Source organism: Leopardus geoffroyi, chromosome B4 (assembly GCF_018350155.1).
Source record: "Leopardus geoffroyi isolate Oge1 chromosome B4, O.geoffroyi_Oge1_pat1.0, whole genome shotgun sequence".
NCBI lineage: Eukaryota > Metazoa > Chordata > Mammalia > Carnivora > Felidae > Leopardus > Leopardus geoffroyi.
This window is the reverse complement of record NC_059341.1, coordinates 96,955,027-96,976,055: the sequence shown is the minus strand read 5'-3', so window position 1 is coordinate 96,976,055 and position 21,029 is coordinate 96,955,027. Positions and strand designations below refer to the sequence as shown.

Genomic DNA, 21,029 nt, shown 5'->3' with positions numbered 1-21,029 from the left:
CGGCAGGCCGGGCGAAATTGCTACACAGTTTGGGACATGGCTCTACCTCGCCAGGGCCAGGTACATGTTCCAGGCACCCTGTGACATGGCTTAGCCTTGAAGTCAGACTGGCTGGTTTAAGTCCTGGCTCCATAAAGCCTTAAGTGAACCGAACACATACAAGAACTGTGCATTTCAAATATGCTGAGAATTCTGTAAAGAGAATGACTTTTTAAAATGCCAAGTCTTAGTTCTGTGACTGCTATTTTCAACCTGTGTATGATATCACCTATGTTACGTGGCAGTGCTACAGACGTGGCTTCTTGAGCAACGATGGAGAGTGTCTTTAAGAGAAGTACACTTGAGGGGGGCCTGGGTGGCTCAGTCGGTGGAGCTTCCGACCTTGGCTCAGGTCATGATCTCAGTTTGTGAGTTCGAGCCCCGCGTCGGGCTCTGTGCTGACAGCTCAGAGCCTGGAGCCTGCTTCAGGTTCTGTGTCTCCCTCTCTATGCCCCTCCCCTGCTCATGCTGTCTCTGTCTCTCAAATATAAAATAAAACATTTTGGGGCGCCTGGGTGGCTCAGTCGGTTAAGCGGCCAACTTGGGCTCAGGTCATGATCTCGTGGTTCGTGAGTTCGAGCCCCGCGTTGGGCTCTGTGCTGACGGCTCAGAACCTGGAGCCTGTTTCCGATTCTGTGTCTCCCTCTCTCTGACCCTCCCCCGTTCATGCTCTGTTTTTCTCTGTCTCAAAAATAAATAAACGTTAAAAAAAATTTTTTTTAATAAAACATTTTTAAAAATTTTAAAAAAAGAGAGAAGTACACTTGAGAGTCCTGTAAGCAACCTTATTCAGAATCTATTCTGGGGGCGCCTGGGTGGCGCAGTCGGTTAAGCGTCCGACTTCAGCCAGGTCACGATCTCGCGGTCCGTGAGTGCGAGCCCCGCGTCAGGCTCTGGGCTGATGGCTCAGAGCCTGGAGCCTGTTTCCGATTCTGTGTCTCCCTCTCTCTCTGCCCCTCCCCCGTTCATGCTCTGTCTCTCTCTGTCCCCAAAATAAATAAACGTTGAAAAAAAAAATTTTTTTTTTTAATTAAAAAAAAAAAAAAAAGAATCTATTCTGGTCGTCCGGGAAATAAACCCAGGCCTACAATATTTGCTTTTTTCTTCCTACTCTTCAACTGATTGCTCAATTTCAGGGAAGTTAAAGCATCCACGGCTGGTGCTTATGCAGGTAACATGATCAGCTGTGTCACCTTTAGCAGATTTCTTAAGGTCTCTGAACCTCAGTCTTCTCATCTTCAAAATGAGCACAATAATGGCACCTATCCCAAAGGTTTTTTTGTGAGGTTAAATGAGCAAAAATAAGCAAAGTGTTGAGCACTGTGTCCAGCACATGGCAGGAATTTTACTGAAAGAAGCAAAAACTACCCGAATATGCCAACTGAGTGGTATCTACAGTGAACACTCCTACCACCGTCAGCCATTCAGGGATTGAGCCAACACAGTCCAGATGCAACCCGCACCCTCTAATCTTAGCTGAGACTCACTGGCCTGGGAAGGCCTTGGAGAGGGCAATGTTTCAACTGAAGAAATGAGCTGCATGCAGGAGTTACATGAAACTGAAAAGTGCACACACACACTCACACACACTCACACACACACACACACATACACGCATATATTTTTGAAAAGCTCCTTTAACCCAGCCCACCATGGAGCCTGAAATTCCCTGATTTATTCACTCCTTAAGGTCCTTTATTCATTTTAAATGAGCTTAACGAATGATTACACAGAATCGAAGAACACCAGCTATTTAACACATGATAATAATAATCACATCTATAGATGCAACCCCAGCTTACACCAGCCAGCACCTGGGCCTTGTAATCACTGGTAATCCCCCCAACCAACAAGGTGGGTAAATATCGTGCCCGTTTTAAGGTAAGAGCACCGAGACGCAGAGAGACTAGGTCAGCGCTCATGGCCCCCGAGTGTATTTGGTGGAGCAGGAGTTCAAACCCAGCTCCCTCTAGCTCCAAAGTCTATCCATTCTTCCACATGTGCTGCCACTCCCGTGCTCTCATGAGGAGGACTTCTACAGACAGTACACTAGACCCAGTGTGGCGGAGCTGTTCGAGAGGGTCTTGAAGAAATAAAATTGAACACAACCTCGGTATGTGGCAGCCAACCTCCTTCGTCTCCAGTGAAGCCTGACTCCTGGCCTCTATCCCACGTGTCCCCTCCCATAGGGTGGCAGGGTTGGGCAATGAAAACAAGAGAATACATCAGGAGTGATGGTATGTCCCTTCTGAGGCTACGTCATGAAAGGCATGGTAGATTCTACCTCGCTTTCCTTTGGGCCACTTGATTTGGGGGAAGCCAGCTGCCCTATCTTGAGGACACTTGGCAGCCTAGCGGAGGGACCCATGTTGTAAGAAACTTTGGCATCCAGCCAACAGCCATGTGCATGACCATATTGGAAATAGATCTTCCAGCCCTAAGGTTTCCCTGGTCAATACTTTGACTCCAGCTTCATGACAGGCCCTGACCCACAACCACCCAGCTAAGCCCCCTCTAATTCCTGGCCCTCAAAAACTTTGTGAGATAGTAAATTGTTGTTTTAAGCTGCTCAATTTGGGGGTCATTTGTTATACGGCAATAAATAACCAATACAGTGTAAAAAAATCAGACAATTTCAGGGCCTAAAGAGAGTCTTGGCCAAGGGGAATAGAGAAGGGTATTAACCAAAAGGTAATACAAAGATTTGGAACATGCGGGTAGACAAAAAGGAGAGACCAGTTGAAGTGAGAAAAATTAGAATAATATTAGCAAGCACTTATGTAGCATTTCCTATACGGTGTTCTAAGTACTGTTAATATATTAGCTCACTTAATCCTTTTAACAATCCTAAAAAGCAGTAGCAGAGTTACCCCCGTATCCCAGATATGGAAACTGAGGCATAAAAGACAAATCATTTGTAGGAGTCACTCAGCTGGCAAGTGTTTAAAGCCGGAATTCACCCCAGGCTTCTGCACTCTTAAGCACACCACACACTGCCTCCCACGTTGAAAGAAAAACCAGAGAAAGCAACCAAGGCTCTCCAAGTGGGCCAGGAGTCTGAGTAAACCCCAGGCTTTTGGTGTAGACTCTTTGATTATTGTTTTGAGAGAGATAAGAATAAAGTACACTGTATGACAATGTTCCATTGATTTCATTGAATCCTCAAAATACTCCCAGGAGGAAGGCAGAAGAGATATTATTATCCCCAACTCACAGAGGAGAAAACTAAGGCTGCGAGATGGACTGAAGTGGTTCCCTGACATCATCTGAAGTCAAATGAGTTTTCTTGGCAGGTCAGGGAATTTTGAACTTGAAGCAAATTCTGACCGTTTTGAATCTCCCTTGTTTACCTTACCCTCTGACATTGCATTTACCTATTTACATTTCAGATTCCATGGACTAAAAATAAATAAATAATAAATAAAAGAGGACGTAGCCCCTTGAGAAGGGCGGAAGGTTCATGTACTCCCTTAATTTCAACCAGAAGAAAGTACATCCATAACAAAACACAATCACAATAATATTCAAAATCAATTTAAGCAAACAAGAATGGCATAATTAAAGTCAGAGCTCGGGGCCTCTTTCCAAGAGAGTAAGATGGATTGACATAACTCCCACCCCCACACACACACCAAAAATATAATTAAATATGCATGCATACTGTTGAGGAATAATCGTTATAATAGCCCTCAAAGAAAAATGCGTTTATTTCTAGTCAATTGAAAAAAAAATGTATTGCTGATTCTTCTTCCCCAATAATCTAGCAATTGTGAAAGCTACAGAAATGCAGCAAACCTAATGCCAAGGTTAAAATATGAAGGTGCCAACGACAGAAAGCTGGATAGTTTCGGACAAACCTAACAGCTACCATATCACAGTCGTAATTTTCTCTTCCTCCACATGCCATCTGCCCCCCACGCACTTCCATTTTCTCTGAACTGTCTGCACGCACATCGCACCATCTAATCGAGGGGTACTTCTTTTTCTGTTTATCCAGGAATTTCTTGTATTTGGGTTGGGGAGAACAGGGGGTGATTCGCATTCTCTCGCACAGGATTTTAGAAACAGTGCCCTCTCAATCCAGGGCGTTCATTCTCAGGTCTTCTATGGAGAAGTATTTGCACTAATGAATGTTTTCCTCTGCTATTATTGGTGAGGCAATTAGGCCTTCCCGACACTCGTGGCCACACGGCTCAGGCATGTCTGCAGGCAGTGGTGGACCTCTGGGTAATCAATCATGTTTCTCAGCAGCGCTGTCAATCAGAGACTCGCCTGAGTGGCACCCATCGACGGTTCTCAGCGTGCCGACACCTTCCCTGCTCCCTCTCCTCTTTCGGGTTCATGGTAATGCACACTTTGAGCCTGCTGTTTTTTCATCATAGACTGGAATTTTTTCATTTTCTCTGCTTGTGTTGATTCTTTCCCCCTGCTTTATCCTTTCAAGACTATCACAGAAAATACAGTATTCAACACGAATCCCCTGGAGGGCTTCTTGGCCATGGTTTCAATATCTATTATTCTGCATTTCAGTTCTCTTCCCTCCCTAAAGCCTCAGCACCTCACACTACATCGTGCCAATCCCTACAACAACCCCAACCATCGGTACTCCATCTCTGTCTGTATCTCTCACCATATATTTGCCTGCTCAGGGTCCAGAAAGCCTTAACTAATTATTAAGGGGAATTGAATTGCTCTCCACCTGTCAGAATGGCCCCTAATTTTATCACCAGACTAATTTGCTGGGACATCTCATGCTGGATTTTTCAGGACCACGTCAATTTTAAGTAATCTGCTTCTCAGACCGGAGGTTCCAAGCTTCTGATTGGAAAATCAGATTGTAGCATGCTGCCAGAAGCCACTCTAAGGAGCTTATTTTAAGTTATTATTGTGTTGACATCTTTTTTCTTTGCTCTCAAAAAGCCATCAGCACCAGAAAAATGCCTATTTCAATTAGAAATTGCATCTTTATTTTTTGTAAACTGAAAGGAAACCTAACTTACTTCCTGGCAAACTGGAGACAATGGGCCAGGCCCACCTGGGATTCGTTAGCACCTGTGCCCCACACCCACATGCACCAGAACACGAGCTTGAGCCCCAGCACTCTATGGGCTTGTGTGCACGCTCACACATACACACATATATAAACACACACACACACACACACACACACACACACAAATAGCTAGCCCTTAGCTATCCTCAAACTCATATTCAGAGAAGCCACAGCAGCAATGACATAAAAGGCATTAAGGAATGATTCTTTTCTCTCTACTTTCCACAGGTCCTGGGTTTGTGCTTTCCAGATCTAACCTCTCCTGATAGGCATCTTCCTCACTCTGGCAACTTACAAGAAGCACCAAGGCAACTGACGATCTGTATCTGTATTGTGGCAGCTTCCCACACACACAAATGGGACTATGATTGCTTTCTATGAAATCTTTCCCTAAAGAAGGATGTCGCTCTGCCCAGAAAGCTTTGGTATAGGCAACAGTCTTTAAATGGGGAACTGAAGTTGTTTTCATCTAAGGATTACTTCTTGCGACATTTGAGCTACAGTATTTGTTAGGGTGGCAGCATGGTGTTAACATAGCTAAAGAGCTAAACAATAATAGTTCAACTGGAAACTGAAGACAGACTGTGACAAAAGGGAAGGGGGAAGACGTAATAATAATAAGTGACACTTATGATCACAAATCGTGTGCCAGGGCCTGTGCTAAACACAACACGTGCCTTCTCTTCGGTAATCCTTACTACAACCCTGGGAGATGGGTCGTATTTGGAGACTCACTTTCTAGATGATGAAACAGGCACGGTGAGGTTGATTACCCAGCCAGGAAGCAGTAGAGTCAGGACTTGAACCCCAGACTGTCTGGCTCCAGTGCTCTAATCATTTTGTTGTTTTTAATCTCTTTGTTGTTAGAGGTAGTCAATCTGGACTCAGCACTGTCCCGGGAGAGGCTTATAATGCCCCTGGATTCCTGACTCTCTTAAACACCGTTTGGTTTGACTCTATATCCACCAAATAACATTCAGGTTAACATTTAGCCTCTCTGGGGTCATGACAACAGGGAGTTTTGTGAGTCATATGAGAGTAGTTTCTCCCTGTATAATGATGAATTGGTGGTTTCCTGCCAACCTCAGCCTCTTGAACATCAGGGCCCTTGAAACTAAGCACCCCCTAGCCCTGCAAACAGGGGCCAGATCTTGGAATGTTTCAGCTCCATCCAGAGCCTTCTCTGTGTAAAATCTCCACCATTTCCAGCTGCGGGTCTTGCAAGTCTGTGTCCTGTTGCAACAGCATTTGAATGGAACGGACCCAGACTCCCACCACCCTCCAACCTCTTTTCCGTTCATACATAACCTTTGGAATCATCTTCTCAGCCACCCTCTGCCTCTGGAACCAGCCAACACCATCTTTTCAGCATAGCCTGTTTATCGCCCACCAATGCTGAGCTCCCAATTTGGTCAGAATTATTCCACCGAGGTGGAGGCCACAATCAACAGCCTGGTCGGCATGCATCTGCTGGCCTCCTGCACCTACCTCTCTCTGGGCTTCTATTTCCACCATGCTCGTGTGGCTCTGAAAGGCACGGAGCACTTCTTCCCCAAGTGGCCAAGGAGAAGCACGAGGATGCCCAGCACCTCTTGAAGAGACAAAACAACACAGCAGCCTGGCCCTCTGCCAGGACACACAGAAGCCATCCCAGGGTGAGTGGGTTAAACCCTGGGTGCCATGGAAGCTGCCATGGTTCTGGAGAAGAACCTGAAACAGGCCCTCTGGGTCTCATGCCCAGGTTCTGCCAACACAGACCCCCAGCTCTGTGACTTCCTAGAGAACCACTCCCTAGATGAGCAGGTGAAACTCAGCAAGAAGATGGCAACCACCTGGCTAACTCCACAGGCTGGCGGCCCCCCAGGCTGGGCCACATAGGTATCTCTTCCAAAACCTCATTCTTTGAGAGGCCCTTCTGGCATCCCCTGGTGCCAAGTCTTCTGCCTGAGTCCCTCCCTGCAGGCACTAGGCAGCTTTTTAACCACCCTGGAGCCTTCTCCTGAGTAGTGGACCAAATGGAAACAATAAGCTTTTTGCAGGAAAAAAAAATGTCCACCATTTCCAACCACCAATTTTCACTTTTGTTTTCCATAGACACGGCAACTCAATTTTACTCTTCAGCTAAGGGAAGGTGGCAAATGTAAACTCTTGTTAGTGCTTCGAGAACCTCACCCTCCATCATTTTCACTACATGTTCTTTGCCTCTTCTCTCCATCTCAATATATTTTCCTTAAAACACAAACACTCCCCATTATCAATGCTCTTTGAAAGTGTTTGACTCATATATACCAATTCTATTAGTGTCACCACAATATCAGCTTGCTTTGTCCAGTTTCTGGAATCTACCAAGAAGAAATTAGTAACATTTGAGATAGATCCTTGATCACTATGCTAATAAAACCCTTTATATATACATATACATATATATATATATATATATATACACACACATATATACATATATGTACATATGTATATTTTCACATATATAATACATATATCATCTATGCATAAAATACATATTTATCCATCTGTTTTGTCTTTAAAAAAAGGCTCTGCCAAGCACTGAGCTTTTATCATATCCTGGGGAGTTCATGCCCTAATGACCTGTCCCACCACCCCCCCCCCTTCTGAGGACCCATGTATGACATGGTTCCCCTGGGGACAATCTGTGAAACAAGAGGAGCAAATCTTAAGTCTCACAATCACTCGTCAGACCCTAATGTGAAAAAGTGAGCTCAGCCCATCAGAGTCCCCTCTTAGCAATTTGACTGGGAAACAATGGGAGATGGGGCTAGTGAGCGATGGTGCTGAGGGTAAAAATGGGGCAGGAGGTCGGGCTTGGGCCAGGACAAGCCTTATGTATGCTGACATTGTGAGGGGGTAGAAAGTCACATGAAGCTAAAGGCGGTCAAGAAACTGCTTGAGGGGTGGGGCGGGGGGACATGGGTGTCTCAGTTGGTTAAGTGTCTTGACTTTTGATTTGGGTTCAGGTCAGGATCTCTCTCGGGGTTCATGAGATAGAACCCCACATCAGGATCTATACTGACAGTGTGGAGCCTGCTTAGGATTCTCTCTCCCCTTCTATCTCTGTCCCTCCCTTACTCTCTCTCTCTCTCAAAAATAAAATAAATAAAAAAAATTTTTTTTAAAAGCTGCTTGGAACAAAGTAAATAAAAATGAAGTAGACAAGGGCATTTGGGTGGCTCAGTCAGTTAAGCCTCTGACTCTTGATTTCAGCTCAGGTCATGATCCTAGGGTGGTGGGAGTAAGTCCCACATCAGGCTCCGCACTGAGTGAGGAGGCTGCTTGGGATTCTCTCTCTTTCCCTCTCTCCCACTCACTCTCTCTCTCAAAATAAATAAATAAACATTTTAAAAAATGGAGGAGACACATGTGGAAAAGCATGTGCCAAGTGGTTCTGGTTTTTAGGATCATAAACATTGTGGAGAAAGAACAAAAGGTGTCTGGGTCTCGGGAGGAGGAAGGGAAGAGCACTAAAGCAACAAAGGAAGTTATACATGAGCCAACAACTGATCCAATCACGGGTGTGATGTGGGGTCCTTTGTTTGACTTTGCTTTAAGCCCCTGTGTGTTATATTCCTTAACGAAAAAAAAAAAAAAAAAAAGAGGAAAAGGATAAAGCAAACACTGATACTCTCTAAAACACACAAAATGTCTGAAATTCTCACCAAGGAAAATTTGCCCCACAGGACAGTCAAGCTTCTCAACTACTCACAAGTAAAATAAGAAAGAATCTCTCCTATCAGGTATGGATTTACATTTTGTTCTGAAGACAAGGTTCATGTAGCCGATCACACACCAGACAAAGGAAAGGCAGCAGTGTGATGGTCTACGAGCTTTATTAAAGTGAGCAGAATATCCTAACATCCACTCCATTTTCCTACACACGGCCTGCAGTCAACACATGACATCATTACTGGTCTCAAACATCCTGTCACTGCTACTTAGCACCATGCATTATGCATGGTCCTAACCCCAATCCTGAGGTTCTCCAACTTTATCCCCACCTTGATCTGGGATTAGGTAAGAAAGTCTTCCATAAGCCCTCCAATTTATAGCGAATTTCCCTTTCCATGGAAAGCAAACACATGTATTTTTTTATTAATGCCGCTTACATGAACCCTTATACCAATCCTGCTGAATCTTCTACTTTCACTGGGGAAACTGGACATTGAAGCAGATTACTGACAAGTCAAATCAAAAGTAAAATGAAAACACATTTTCCCGGTGTGCCCGGGTGGCTCAGTCGGTTAAGTGTCCAAGTTCAACTCAGGTCATGATCTCACGGCTTGTAGGTTCAAGCCCCTCGTGGGGCTCTGTGCTGACAGCTCAGAGCCTGGAGCCTGCTTCCAGTTCTGTGTCTCCCTCTCTGTCTGCCCCCTCCCATTCACGCTCTGTCTCTGTCTCTCAAAAATACACATTAAAAAAAATTTTTTAAACACATTTTCTAGACCCTACAGAGTATATAAAAACGGCACCTTGTCTTGGTAGAGCAGCAAAGACAATGGTGAAAATGTAGCACTCGGCCTGTGACCTGCAGGACTCATTATTTTACAATTATACCTGCATGTCAAACATCAGTGTTGGCATTGAAACCCTACAAAGTTGGTGAGTATTTAAAATGGCTCGTGCCTGCCTTCTGCAAAAGGTAAAGTGAAGACAAGACAGGTCTATTTAGCACAATGTGTGTTTTCCCTAATTCGCCAGCAACAAGTCACAGAAAAGAGTTACACAGGTACTTACTATTTATAACCCATGGCCACATCCACAAAATACTTTCTTCTCTGTCGATAGACATTGTCCTTAAATCCCTTAAACAGAAAAGAGATTAAGTTATTTAACAAAGTACCAAAAAGTAGCTGCAGAAGGCCTAAAAGAAAATCACTGGGGTGTTTCTTGAGTGTTCAATTCAAATGTAAATCCAATCCTTGGATGACCATCTTGATGACACAGGCAGAAGCGAATTGTGCTTACAGTAAAACCTCATTAAATTTGGGTTGTACTAATTTGGGATGCGCGGGAATTCAGGCTAAAGTGAATGACACCCTTTGGTGTTCAAGTATCATTACATGTAATTGATGTTAATCACAAGTCAATCTTACCCTGTTCATTAAAACAGGTCCCTCTAACACGGTTACTCGGTAAGTTAACCTAAATGTAATTTTGTGTAAATAACCAATAAATGCACATTTATTAAAAATCCTATCATTCAGAATAATCACAGAATCCCCAAATTAGCATGAATTAAAGAGGTTTTGCTGTTTTTTTAGGAGGATAGCCACACAATGCAAAATCGATCATAAGGGATTCATGCACAGCATAGCAAGTTAGTTCCATTCCACGGTGACTTCCCGTGATGCTCTTTAGTCGTTAGCAACTGCGAGACTCTTATTCATCATCATGCACCTGGGAAATTAAACATCCTGTCTGCCACTGTTCTGTCAGGCAGACTACTACTGAGAGGAACCTCCTGGTTTACTCAAGAATCTCTCCTCTTGTCAACAGACTTTCCATTCTCCTTTCCTTCAGGTACTTTCAATCAATTCTTTCTGGGGTTGTTTCTTCAAACCGCTGGAAACCCAGAAGGAGTTGTTTCAATTTAACTTCTTACGTCTGCAACCCCTGCAACCTTAAGAGGTAGCCAGGAAGCAGTGGCCACTCTGAGAATGGAGGCCAGGCAAGACGGGCCGCTGGGATCCCTGGCTCTGAGGGGAGAGCGGGGACAGGCCCACAAAGGCCTAGACTACCCCTGCTGTGGCTAGCATGTTTCTGCAAAGGTGGGCTGGTCAGAGGAACCTCAAACTCAGAGAAAATCATTCTGTTCTCTTGTATGGTTGGAGGAGAACTGGCCTTCAGGACTGTCTGCTGGGCTGAGGTAAAGAACTTCCACTGCCAACAGCCTTTCTCTCAGAAGAGCACTCCTAATAGCGGGAGACAGAGAGAGTATCTGAGATCACCCAAACACGCTGCAGAAATGAAGTACCTGCACCAGAGAAGCTGGTGCTGTCTTTCTTCTGCTATGAATTGGGAATTTTCAAACCAGTATTCACAGGCAGGCTTATGAAAACTTATAATGTGCACACGCAAAATGACGTGACCGTAGCTACCACATTCACAAATGCGTCTGTGACCTGAAAACGGCTCTCCTGCTTTCGACGAGAAAGTATAAGTTTCAACTCCCTAGTGATACCAAGCAGCCCAGGATGCTAAAACTGACGAGTTCCAAGCACCTTTATTACTCAAGAGGAAAGAAGGCCTGACAAAGGGAAAAGAGTCATGTGAAAAGCACAGCACCTGTTCCCCAGCTCCTGCCAAACCAGACACCATCCTGCAAGCATCGTTGTCTGCTGGGCTTCCCAAAGATTCTCGACTGCCTCTCCTTGGCAAACACCTGCACCTTTTCCCAGGCATGCAAGAGAGTGATTTACTCATCGTGCCTCATTAGCCTCGGATGGCAGTGGTTACGCAAACACCAGTGGTGATCCAGAGCTTCTAGGCTGGAGCTGTGGACTAGCAAAATAAAAGAGACCCCAGCTACACCAGTGATTACAGGGACAAAGAATTCCTTGGCCATCTATTCTGGACTGAAGGCAGGGATAAGTTACCAGATAAAACAGAGGGCACCCTTGTAATATTTGGAGCATACTCATACCAGGAAATTATTCCTCATTTACCTGAAATTCAAATTTGACTGGGCATCCTATATATTTATTTGTTAAAGCTGGCAACCCTAGTCCCCAGCGAATATCTGTCGCATACCCATCCTTCCTCTCTCCATTTAAATCAAGGAGAACTAAAGACCCAGCCAGTACCCTAAAGAGCTCAGCCAAGTGTGCGTTGGCACTCAAGCAGCTATCCCAAATCGTTCAACGCTGGTGAAATATTAGAATCCCCTGGGGAGATTTAAATAATACTCCAGGGCGCCCGGTGGCTCTGTCAGTTAAGCATCTGACTCTTGATTTCACCTCAGGTTATGATCTCATGGTTGGTGAGATCAAACCCCACCTTGGGCTCCATGCTCAGCCGGGAGCCTGCTTGGGATTCTCGTCTCCCTCTCTCCTTCTGTCCCTCCCCTGCTCATGCACGCATTCTCTGTCTCTCTGTCTCTCTGTCTCTCTGTCTCTCTCTCAAAATAAATAAACATTTAAAAGAAAAATAAATAAATAATACTCCAAACCTAGATGCATTCCCAGAGGTTCTGATTTCAGCACTCTGAGGTGAGACTGGCCTCAGTAGTTTTTTTAATTCTCCACAGATTATTTGAATGGAAAGCTAAGGTTGACAATTGTTGAGCTAGAACATTCGTTCTCAAAACACTAGAGCTCATCAGGATCTCCTGCAAATCTTCTCAAATGCAGATTCTAGGGTCCGTCTTGAAAGTTCTGATTCAGGGGGCTGAGCTCCAAGGAATTGCATTTTTAATAAGCACTTTATGGGTGGGCCATGAATCACACTTTGAGAGACCCTCCCAGTCCAGATCCTTGCTACTGAAAGTGTAGCAGACCCCCAGTTAAAGCCTCAGCTGGGACCTCACCAGACACGTAGAATCCCAGAACTCCCATCTGCACTTTGAAAAGACCCTCAAGGTGATTGTCCATTAAAGTTTGAAAGACACTGACCTAGATAGATATTTAACCCTTTCTAGGTAGCCTCAGCAACCTGACTCTCCCATCCCAGCTCCTTCCAAGCCAACCAAGAGCAAGAGTGCCATCCTAACACGATCATCCCTGTCTTGAAACTGAGATTATTCCCAGGCACCCAAAGTCCTTAGACAACGTTCTCCGTGCTCATCAAATAATAACCTACGAAAAACACCAATTTACCAATACCAGATTTTGCATAATGAACATTTGACGTGCTTATAAAAGGAATACATGTGATTAAAAAAAAATGATGAGTGAGATAGTAGATTGCTAAGTACTTGCAATTATTTCAACTGGCTGCACAGAAAATAAGAGAAGGTATCATAAAGTAGGTATAATTAGGAATAACAGAACAGAATTAAACACAGAAAAATTCACACTGAGTATCGGAATAAATTTTTTTTTTCAAAGCAAGGTCAGTGGTTCCTGTGGTTGCTCCACTAACAAAGCTGACCCCCTTTCTCCAGGTCGAGTAATTTAAAAACTAGACTAAGGGGAACATTTGGAAATACGAGGTTAGCAAAAATTCATTTACTATCCAGGCACTGATCTGAATGACACAGCATTTCCATCCCTGGGATTAAGCATTTACTCTTGCCAAAATGCTTTCCAGTTGTTTTATTAAGTAGGCTTTTCAAACGCCCCTTGGAGGTCAATAAGAATTTTATTTCCACTTTTTACATAAAGAATTTGAGGTGCAAAAATAGAGGGACTCGCCCAAGGTCATCCTGCAAGTTAACAGCTGGTATCCGGAAAGTCCCATTACTGCTAAACTCTTAAATTGGGCGTCTGTGCTAATTCTGACTCTTCTGGAAGTGGGAAGGGGGAAGATAACAAATGGATGATTATTAAAGGCACTTTTGAGTGTTTTTCTAACATTTGGGAGCGTCATTCATGAGTTACTGTGAATTATTCTGAAATTTTAGACTGGCAAATGTAACACACCACATCTTTGGATAAATTCAGCTTCTTGAAAATAATGCAGTTGAATTAGGTCTGTTTGACCATTACTTGAATGGTATATTATGAATTGGTTTGAATTGGTATATTGTGTGAAATGACTAATTCGATTGAAAATTTCCTTGTTTATTGAAGTTGTCATAGTTTCCTCTAAAGCAGTGGTTCTCAAACTTAGATGTGGGCTTGTTATAACAAACCCCCAGGTAACGATGGGGCCGATCCTGGGACCACACTTGGTAAACCACTGCATAGAGTATAGTCACACTGTCACATTTCTAGATTTCTTCCATTTAAAATAAAGGAATAACTGTACACCATTACCCTCAGACTGCAAAGCCCTTCCATAAACATGACTGATCTGCTTGGGTTTCACTCTTTTATCTGCCCATTTTTCGACAAGGGGCACCAGGAAAAAAGTGCTTGTAACAAATGAGTACATTGCTTACTTCTCCCAGACTATTAACTATACTTCATTCTGACCATAAAGAAGTTCCAGGTCTCTTGTGTTAAATAAAAACTGATGTAAAGGGGGAGGTAGGAAATAATGGGAAATGCTTACCTACGTATCATATTTCTTAACAGGTGGCCATTTTTATTGGAATAGACGAGAGATAGTGGTAAATAGATTCAGAGTAGATGTGGGAAGAGATGTGTTTTCCATCACAACCTCATTCTAAAACCCTCTGCCCTTCCATTGAGACTGAAGCCCACCACATTACTCTGCTCCTAACTACCTCCAGTCAAGGAAAATAGCGAGGAGAATTTTATTCTCTCACTGAGCCCCATAATGCCTAGTCCTCCCTCATTTCTCAAAGGGGTGATCAATTTCAGTTCATCGTTTTTCCAAGGGTCACCATCTGCAAGTATATCTCAGGCTGTCTAATACTACAGAAATATTCTCCAAGGTTTTGAATCTCCTCCTCTCTCCAATCCTTTTAAGAACAAATGTTATGTGGAAATGCCATCCTTCTAATCTGTTTCCAGCCACCGCGTATGTACAGGGAAGCTTTATCATTTGAAAGTCTGCTCTCCGTGATGGGGAATACATAATAAATTGCTCTACAATAAAGCGTCACAGCACACAACATGGCACACTAGCTGGCACACGCGTGGAGCTGGAAGGGCCTGCATGGAATGGATCTTACTGGACACTTACTGGGTGATCGGCGTCAAGCTCAGAACCATACATGAGAACTCTGTGAGAGCATTTGTCTAACTCAGAGATCTTCCTGGGGAACCAGGGCACATCCTCTAGCTCTGTTGGAAACACAGTGCGAGTTCAAAAATATTAGCTCACAGATTGTATTTTCCTCTTTGCAACATTTCTCAGATTGCTAAATCACCCGACAAGGAGAAGTTGGCCTTGCCTTCCTCCTCTGTCCAAATGTTCTCCGGCGGATTCAGCGTTACAATTGTACTTTGAAATTTCAGCAACTGGATGAGCTCGTTAAATTCCGTTTTGCCACACTCACAGTCCACGAAGATTTCAACCTCTGAACTTCTTCTCCGGGATTTCCTGGACTCGATATGAACCATGTTGACATGTTTCTCCTGTGGAAATGTAAGCAACATCTCTAAATTACCTTCAGGGCACAATAAAAGGGACGCCACAGGCTGTTCTTATTCAACTCGTAAGAACAGGTGCTAAGTGCCCACAGAGGAGGAAAAGACCATCTCCTTGCTCTTTGGTTGACTAAAACATGGAAATGTTTCCAACCACTACCTCTGTTAATGGAAATAAACACTGTATATAGTTTTTCCCGTCTTATTTTTTTTAAAAAGAGGGCATAAAAGAGCATACACAGGGCCCTATAAAATGTATTATAATTATGGATATCATTGTTTTCTTGAACAGCCCACATCCCGCTGGGGGGGTGTACATGGCTATTTGGAGGGGGGAAATTAGTTTATATCATCATATGATCCCCAAATTTATATTTTTATTTTCATATGTTTCAAAAAAAATCACCATAACTAATCTCGAATCCCTGATTTTATAACAGTATAAGTTTTCCTCACAAGTTAAAGTTTAAAACACAATAATCTTTGAAAAAATAAGTACATGGTACAAATGGCAGGCAAATGAGGCAGACATTGGGCAGGTGGTATGAAAACGACTGATAGTTGGGAGACACAAGCCAAAGTGCAACCCACATTGTAGAAAAAGAAAAGGAAGAAAAGCAGCCAAGAAAGTATCTCTACAGGCAAAAACAAAAACAAAAACAAAACAACAACCAAAAAACACACCTAAATGGGACCATTTATCAACTATTCTGTTTCAGCAACCTCCAGACTAGTTTCATGCAAGGATACACCATTGCAAACCTCACCCTGTGACGGATTTCAGGGGTAAAGTTCTCCTTACAATAAGGTGTTCAAGGGAGGGCAGCAATTTAGTACTTTATTTATCAGGTTGAAATTTGCCCAGCGATGCAGTCCACCCTTCCCCTGAGTTAACTGAAGACTAAGTTCTCCTCTCCGCCCTACCCTGCCCTTAAATAAGCCAAAACCTCCCCATCACACCAGATGGTATATTGCAATTATCAATTCACATTTCCTCATACAATCCTGGATGGTCTCAGAATTTTCAGCACGGGAGCAGGATAGGTGGTTTCCAGTACAGAGTAAGATCAAATCAAACAGATCCTCCCCTGCATAAAGAAAGTAGTCCTGTGACCAGGAAACTAGATACTCTATTTCTGTTTTTATTAACCTTTACAATAACACCACATTTTCTAAATCGGCTGATAATAAAGGTAAGACTAATATTAAGGTCAAGAGTCTTCACACACATGCTGTGTCACTTTGGGCTCTTAATGTCCATTGGTTGAAGCAGAGTAGGTATTTTTAGACAAGGGAACTGGGGTTTGGATGGGCTAAATGGTTTAGCTCTGACCCCATGACTAGCTGATGGCCTAGTGAAAACTCTGGGCTGCTAACTCCTTCTCCAGGGAGTCTGGCCTGCCTTTGGGCACTGAATGGCGACGGCCCTGGATGATACAATTATGTGCAAAATATTTCCCCAGATTTCCATTACCACTGTTAATGGTGCCTGATCCTTTCTTCCAGGTCAAGAGAGAACAAGGAAATATTTGCCAAATGAGGCTGCTAATTCCCCCTCTATGGTCATCAAAGAGACCTTACAATAAAGGCGTCCTATCTGTACACTTTGACAAAGCCCTTTCACTCATATTAGTGTATCACAACAACCTTGTTTGGTAGGAATGATTACCGCTACTTTACAAATGAAGAACTTGAAGCTAGGAAGCAGCTGGTGATTAGCCAAACCAGGAGAACACAAGTCTGAATTCTCTGACTGCAATTCCAATCACCTTTCCACTGCACCGACAGGTCCTAGGCACCATACAGAGCTGGGCTCCCTATCTTGCAGCCCAAATCAGCAGCCAGTGCCCCCAAACCAGATGCATTTGTAAGGGACAATGCTTGCTGAAGAGTAAGGTAGCCATCAGGTTTCCCCTGGTAAGAGGGCAACAGTTTCTGGGCTTTTCTAACCTCCCCCTCAACCAGGCTCTTTCTTGGGGGTTCAAGCCACCAAATTGGACCTGGAAAAAAAGCTACTACATTTCTATTAAATAGAGCTAGCCCTAGCTTATATATGGGGAGATTGACTCGTCTTTCCAAAAGACGTTAAAGTCATGAAACAATGAGGCATAGGAAACTACCAAATGCTTCTCCTTATGTATCTCATTTTAGGCAATAAATGTGCTCATAGAACATGCACACAACTCAAATGTTAACAAATCAAATAAGGCTGCAGGCTCTTGATATTTAAAGATAGCCTGTTGGCTCCTCTTGCATTTGCTTTCTCAGGTGTGAGACTCCCATTTTTAATTACTGACTTTCTTATCTGACTATAGTCTGAGGAATTTCTAAGAGGCTAACTCAGAATTAATAAAACATAGCTGACGCAAATCTGCTCATTTCATTGTTTGACAGACACACTTCCCTTGTAAAGCTTCATGAAATTTGGTTTCTGTGAAATGGATTCAGTGATGTTTCACAGCAGAGGACAGGTGTGTAATGGGGCACATGATCACTTTTAAAGTTATGTAATGATGTTTTACATTTACCTGAAAGAGTTTCAACGCTTTTACCAATCCTCCAACTTCATTTTTCAACGAGAAGACAACAGCCGTCTTGCCACTTTCAGGACCAGTTTCACTTTTACTGTTCCCCTTGCTGCTTTTTTTATCATCATTTTTGCCAGAGTTAGCTTTATTTAACTTCAAGAAGGTAGAAATACACACACATACACATACACATACACATACACACACACAAATATTGATTAGGATTCCAGAGTTCCCCTAACTAGAGTTTTTGTCAGATATTCCATTCATATGCCAGAAACTTCAGCAATCCTATACACTCAAAGAGAAGCTACCACAGAACTCATAACTTTTGATCATAAATACTGATCCAGTGTATTCTGGGACACTATTTTCCAAGTGCTGTAAGATACCCCTCAGTGGTTGAAATCTGATCCAGGGTGATCAGATTTGGTTCACTTTATTTAATAGTAACAAAAATCTGACCATCATAAAGTCTCATATATAAATAATTCCTGCTTTTCTTTCTAGGTTTACTTTACAGCATGAAATTTGGTCTGTTAGCCTACTTGCATAATATGGAAACTATAGTAATTAGTAAATAAAACAAAAATTAAGACCAAACATTTTTCACAACAATAATTTTAGTTTCAATTAAATCTTCAAAATAAACTACCCATTTCATTCTGAAATATGTCAGGACACGCACTGAAATTGATAACCTTACTTTCTGCAATTAGATCCACATTGTCAATGTGAATCTGTATCTGCACAAGTTCAACACAGAGGAGTATATTCAATTAAGGCCATCTGTGTTAGCAATAATATCTGAAAAGTGGCTGTTACAATCCAGCCACAAATAAAAGAAAAAAGGGAAGGGGAGGGAGGAAAGGAAAAAAAAAGAGACAAAGAGAGAAAGGAGGGAAGGAAGGAAGGAAGGAAGGAAGGAAGGAAGGAAGGAAAACTAGCTAATCATTAGAAGCAAAGAGTAAAATCTGAGAAACTGAACATGATTAACACTTCATTAGCCATTCAAGATATTGTAATACAGGACTAAGTGATGACTATTAGCCCTATTGGTTAAAGACAAAAAAATGGCAGATTTCAGAAACTTGGATGGATCACATTGTCAGAAATACAGAATAAAAATGCTGGGAACTTTCACGTAAAAGACAAAGTGAAGTTAGGTTGTACTTTTTTGTGTTCTTTATACGCAAACGAAGACTTGAGCAAACAGAGATGTTTCTCCCTGGCAAGTAGTAAGTTGGTACAATCAGACCAGTCTCAGGAAACTGAGTTTCTCACGTAACTGAGAAAAGTACATTTGATATGTACCCAGTGAACAGGGACTTGCCACTCTCTTCCTCTGATTTCCCTACCAGCTTTATTTTTACATGTTTCACTTTTTCACATTGCCTCACTCACCAGATTTTTATATCATGGAAATGAATATTTTATTATATGACTTGAAAGAGAAAAAGTTCATGCAGACATTGGCATTTGACAGTATGTTTAGTCATTAAAGGCTCAAATGCCACAGCACTCTCACTCAACATCTGCCTTATCCTCACCACATAACACACAGATCTTATCTATTTAAGTAGAATTTTTTATACAAAAGGGTCATACATTAACCATAACTCTGAGTTCTTTGTTTTCCTTCTAGCAGTTCATTATGACTTCAAAATTCCTCAGTGTAATATCTCATCCAAATATTCATGATATTTAGATGTTAAAAAATCTATTTACATTTTTGGTCTCCTTTCTGCAAATTGATTTAAATAGTTCTATAAAACTTACCCCGATTACTTTTCAACACTTTTACCACTAATAATGCACTGTGCAATACAACCTTCTGGCACATGTTTGGAGCTACAACGTTAGAACACAACTTTCTATGACACAGACTGAATTGTAATTGGTTTGATGAACTCTGAGGTTATAATAATGAAATAGTATTTAATATTTTAAATCACTAGGAATCTGAATAGATTTTTCTGTTCATTGTCTTTTTTATTAAATCGCATGACTATTACCTCAAATCAGGATCTAAAATCCCACAAAATGTTTCCTTTTTTATTCTGTTAGTATTTCAATACAAAAACTATCTTAAATACTGAAGCAAGTGGTATATTGCTTTCATTACTCCATCAATTAAAATGGGGGGGGGAGGAATGGGGGAATGAGGAAAGCAGGAAAACTTTTGAAAGGAACCAGACTTTCTTTTATTCCAATAATCAGCACCTATAGGCAAGAATAGAAAACATTACTTCTGTGTTTAAAAAAACAAGCTTTGTAGATGGTTAGAGGTATAGGAGACACAATAATCTTGCGGGAATCACAGAAATCTATTTAATTTCTTCTCTCTGTTCCTACTCATAATAAATGGCCTTTCAAAATTCTACACACTCTGTTTAGTTGTAGATATAAGACATTGGTTCCTACAATCTCTTGTTCCTGATGTTCAAGAACTTCTTTACTTTCTACTTATAAACTTTGAGGAAAGGAAGTTGAGAACATAGTGATCAATATACCCACTTTATGGAGAGAGAAGAAAGATTGAAGGCAGACAGCAGGGAAGCAGGGTATACAGATGATAGAAGAACAAGTTGAGGCATGTGTGCTTGGTCTATATCAGGTGTCCCTGTGGCAAGGATAAAACGATGGCTACCCTAGAAAACACTCCTCTAGAGTGCCAGCTACTCAGTACTCACTGTTAAGCTGCCAAGTATCTGATGCTCTTCAGGCACTGCTGAATCCAGAGAAAACCCTCTCCTTGCCCAGTATTTACTGGAAAACATCATCATTGCCGGCTGCATGGATCCCGATGTAATTTTCTTTCTCTGCAGCAGGGGGGACTAGAGGGGCAGTTAGCAGCGCTGGCGGAGACAGAGCGGAAGGGGAGTAAGATAGACGGCTGCTCCAGGCTCTGTCCACAACCCTGGTGCTGACGAAAGAGCAATGAGAATCGTCCCCTCCCCAGGCTCCTTTATATGAGTGACTGGGGACTGATGGAAGGCTGATTAGAAAGAAACTCATTTCTGGCTGCCGATGGCCACGATCAGATTACAGACCTGAAGGCTGGGGTTATCTGTGCTCCTGTCGCGGTTTGTTTCATAGGTCGAACAGTCGTTTGGGTGTGGGTGGTGGAGAACAATACATAATGGGGATGTTATTTGTAAAAGAAAACATCTGTTCCCTGAGGTTAGCTCTCATCTCTCAAACCTGCTACTGGCAAGC

General features: G+C 42.6%; 1 protein-coding gene across 1 annotated transcript in view; it reads right to left on the bottom strand.

The window, feature by feature from the left end:
• Positions 1 to 20,715, bottom strand: part of TPH2 (tryptophan hydroxylase 2) — a 104,830-nt gene extending 84,115 nt beyond the window's left edge. The window contains exons 1-5 of the mRNA XM_045464679.1: positions 20,504 to 20,715; positions 17,811 to 17,963; positions 15,087 to 15,270; positions 14,876 to 14,976; positions 9,860 to 9,927 (exon numbers count right to left, since the gene is read on the bottom strand). Coding sequence (XP_045320635.1) covers positions 9,860 to 9,927; positions 14,876 to 14,976; positions 15,087 to 15,270; positions 17,811 to 17,963; positions 20,504 to 20,608 — 611 coding nt within the window. The 5' untranslated portion in view covers positions 20,609 to 20,715. The remainder of the gene's footprint in view (positions 1 to 9,859; positions 9,928 to 14,875; positions 14,977 to 15,086; positions 15,271 to 17,810; positions 17,964 to 20,503) is intronic.
• Between the last annotated feature and the right edge of the window lie 314 nt (positions 20,716 to 21,029).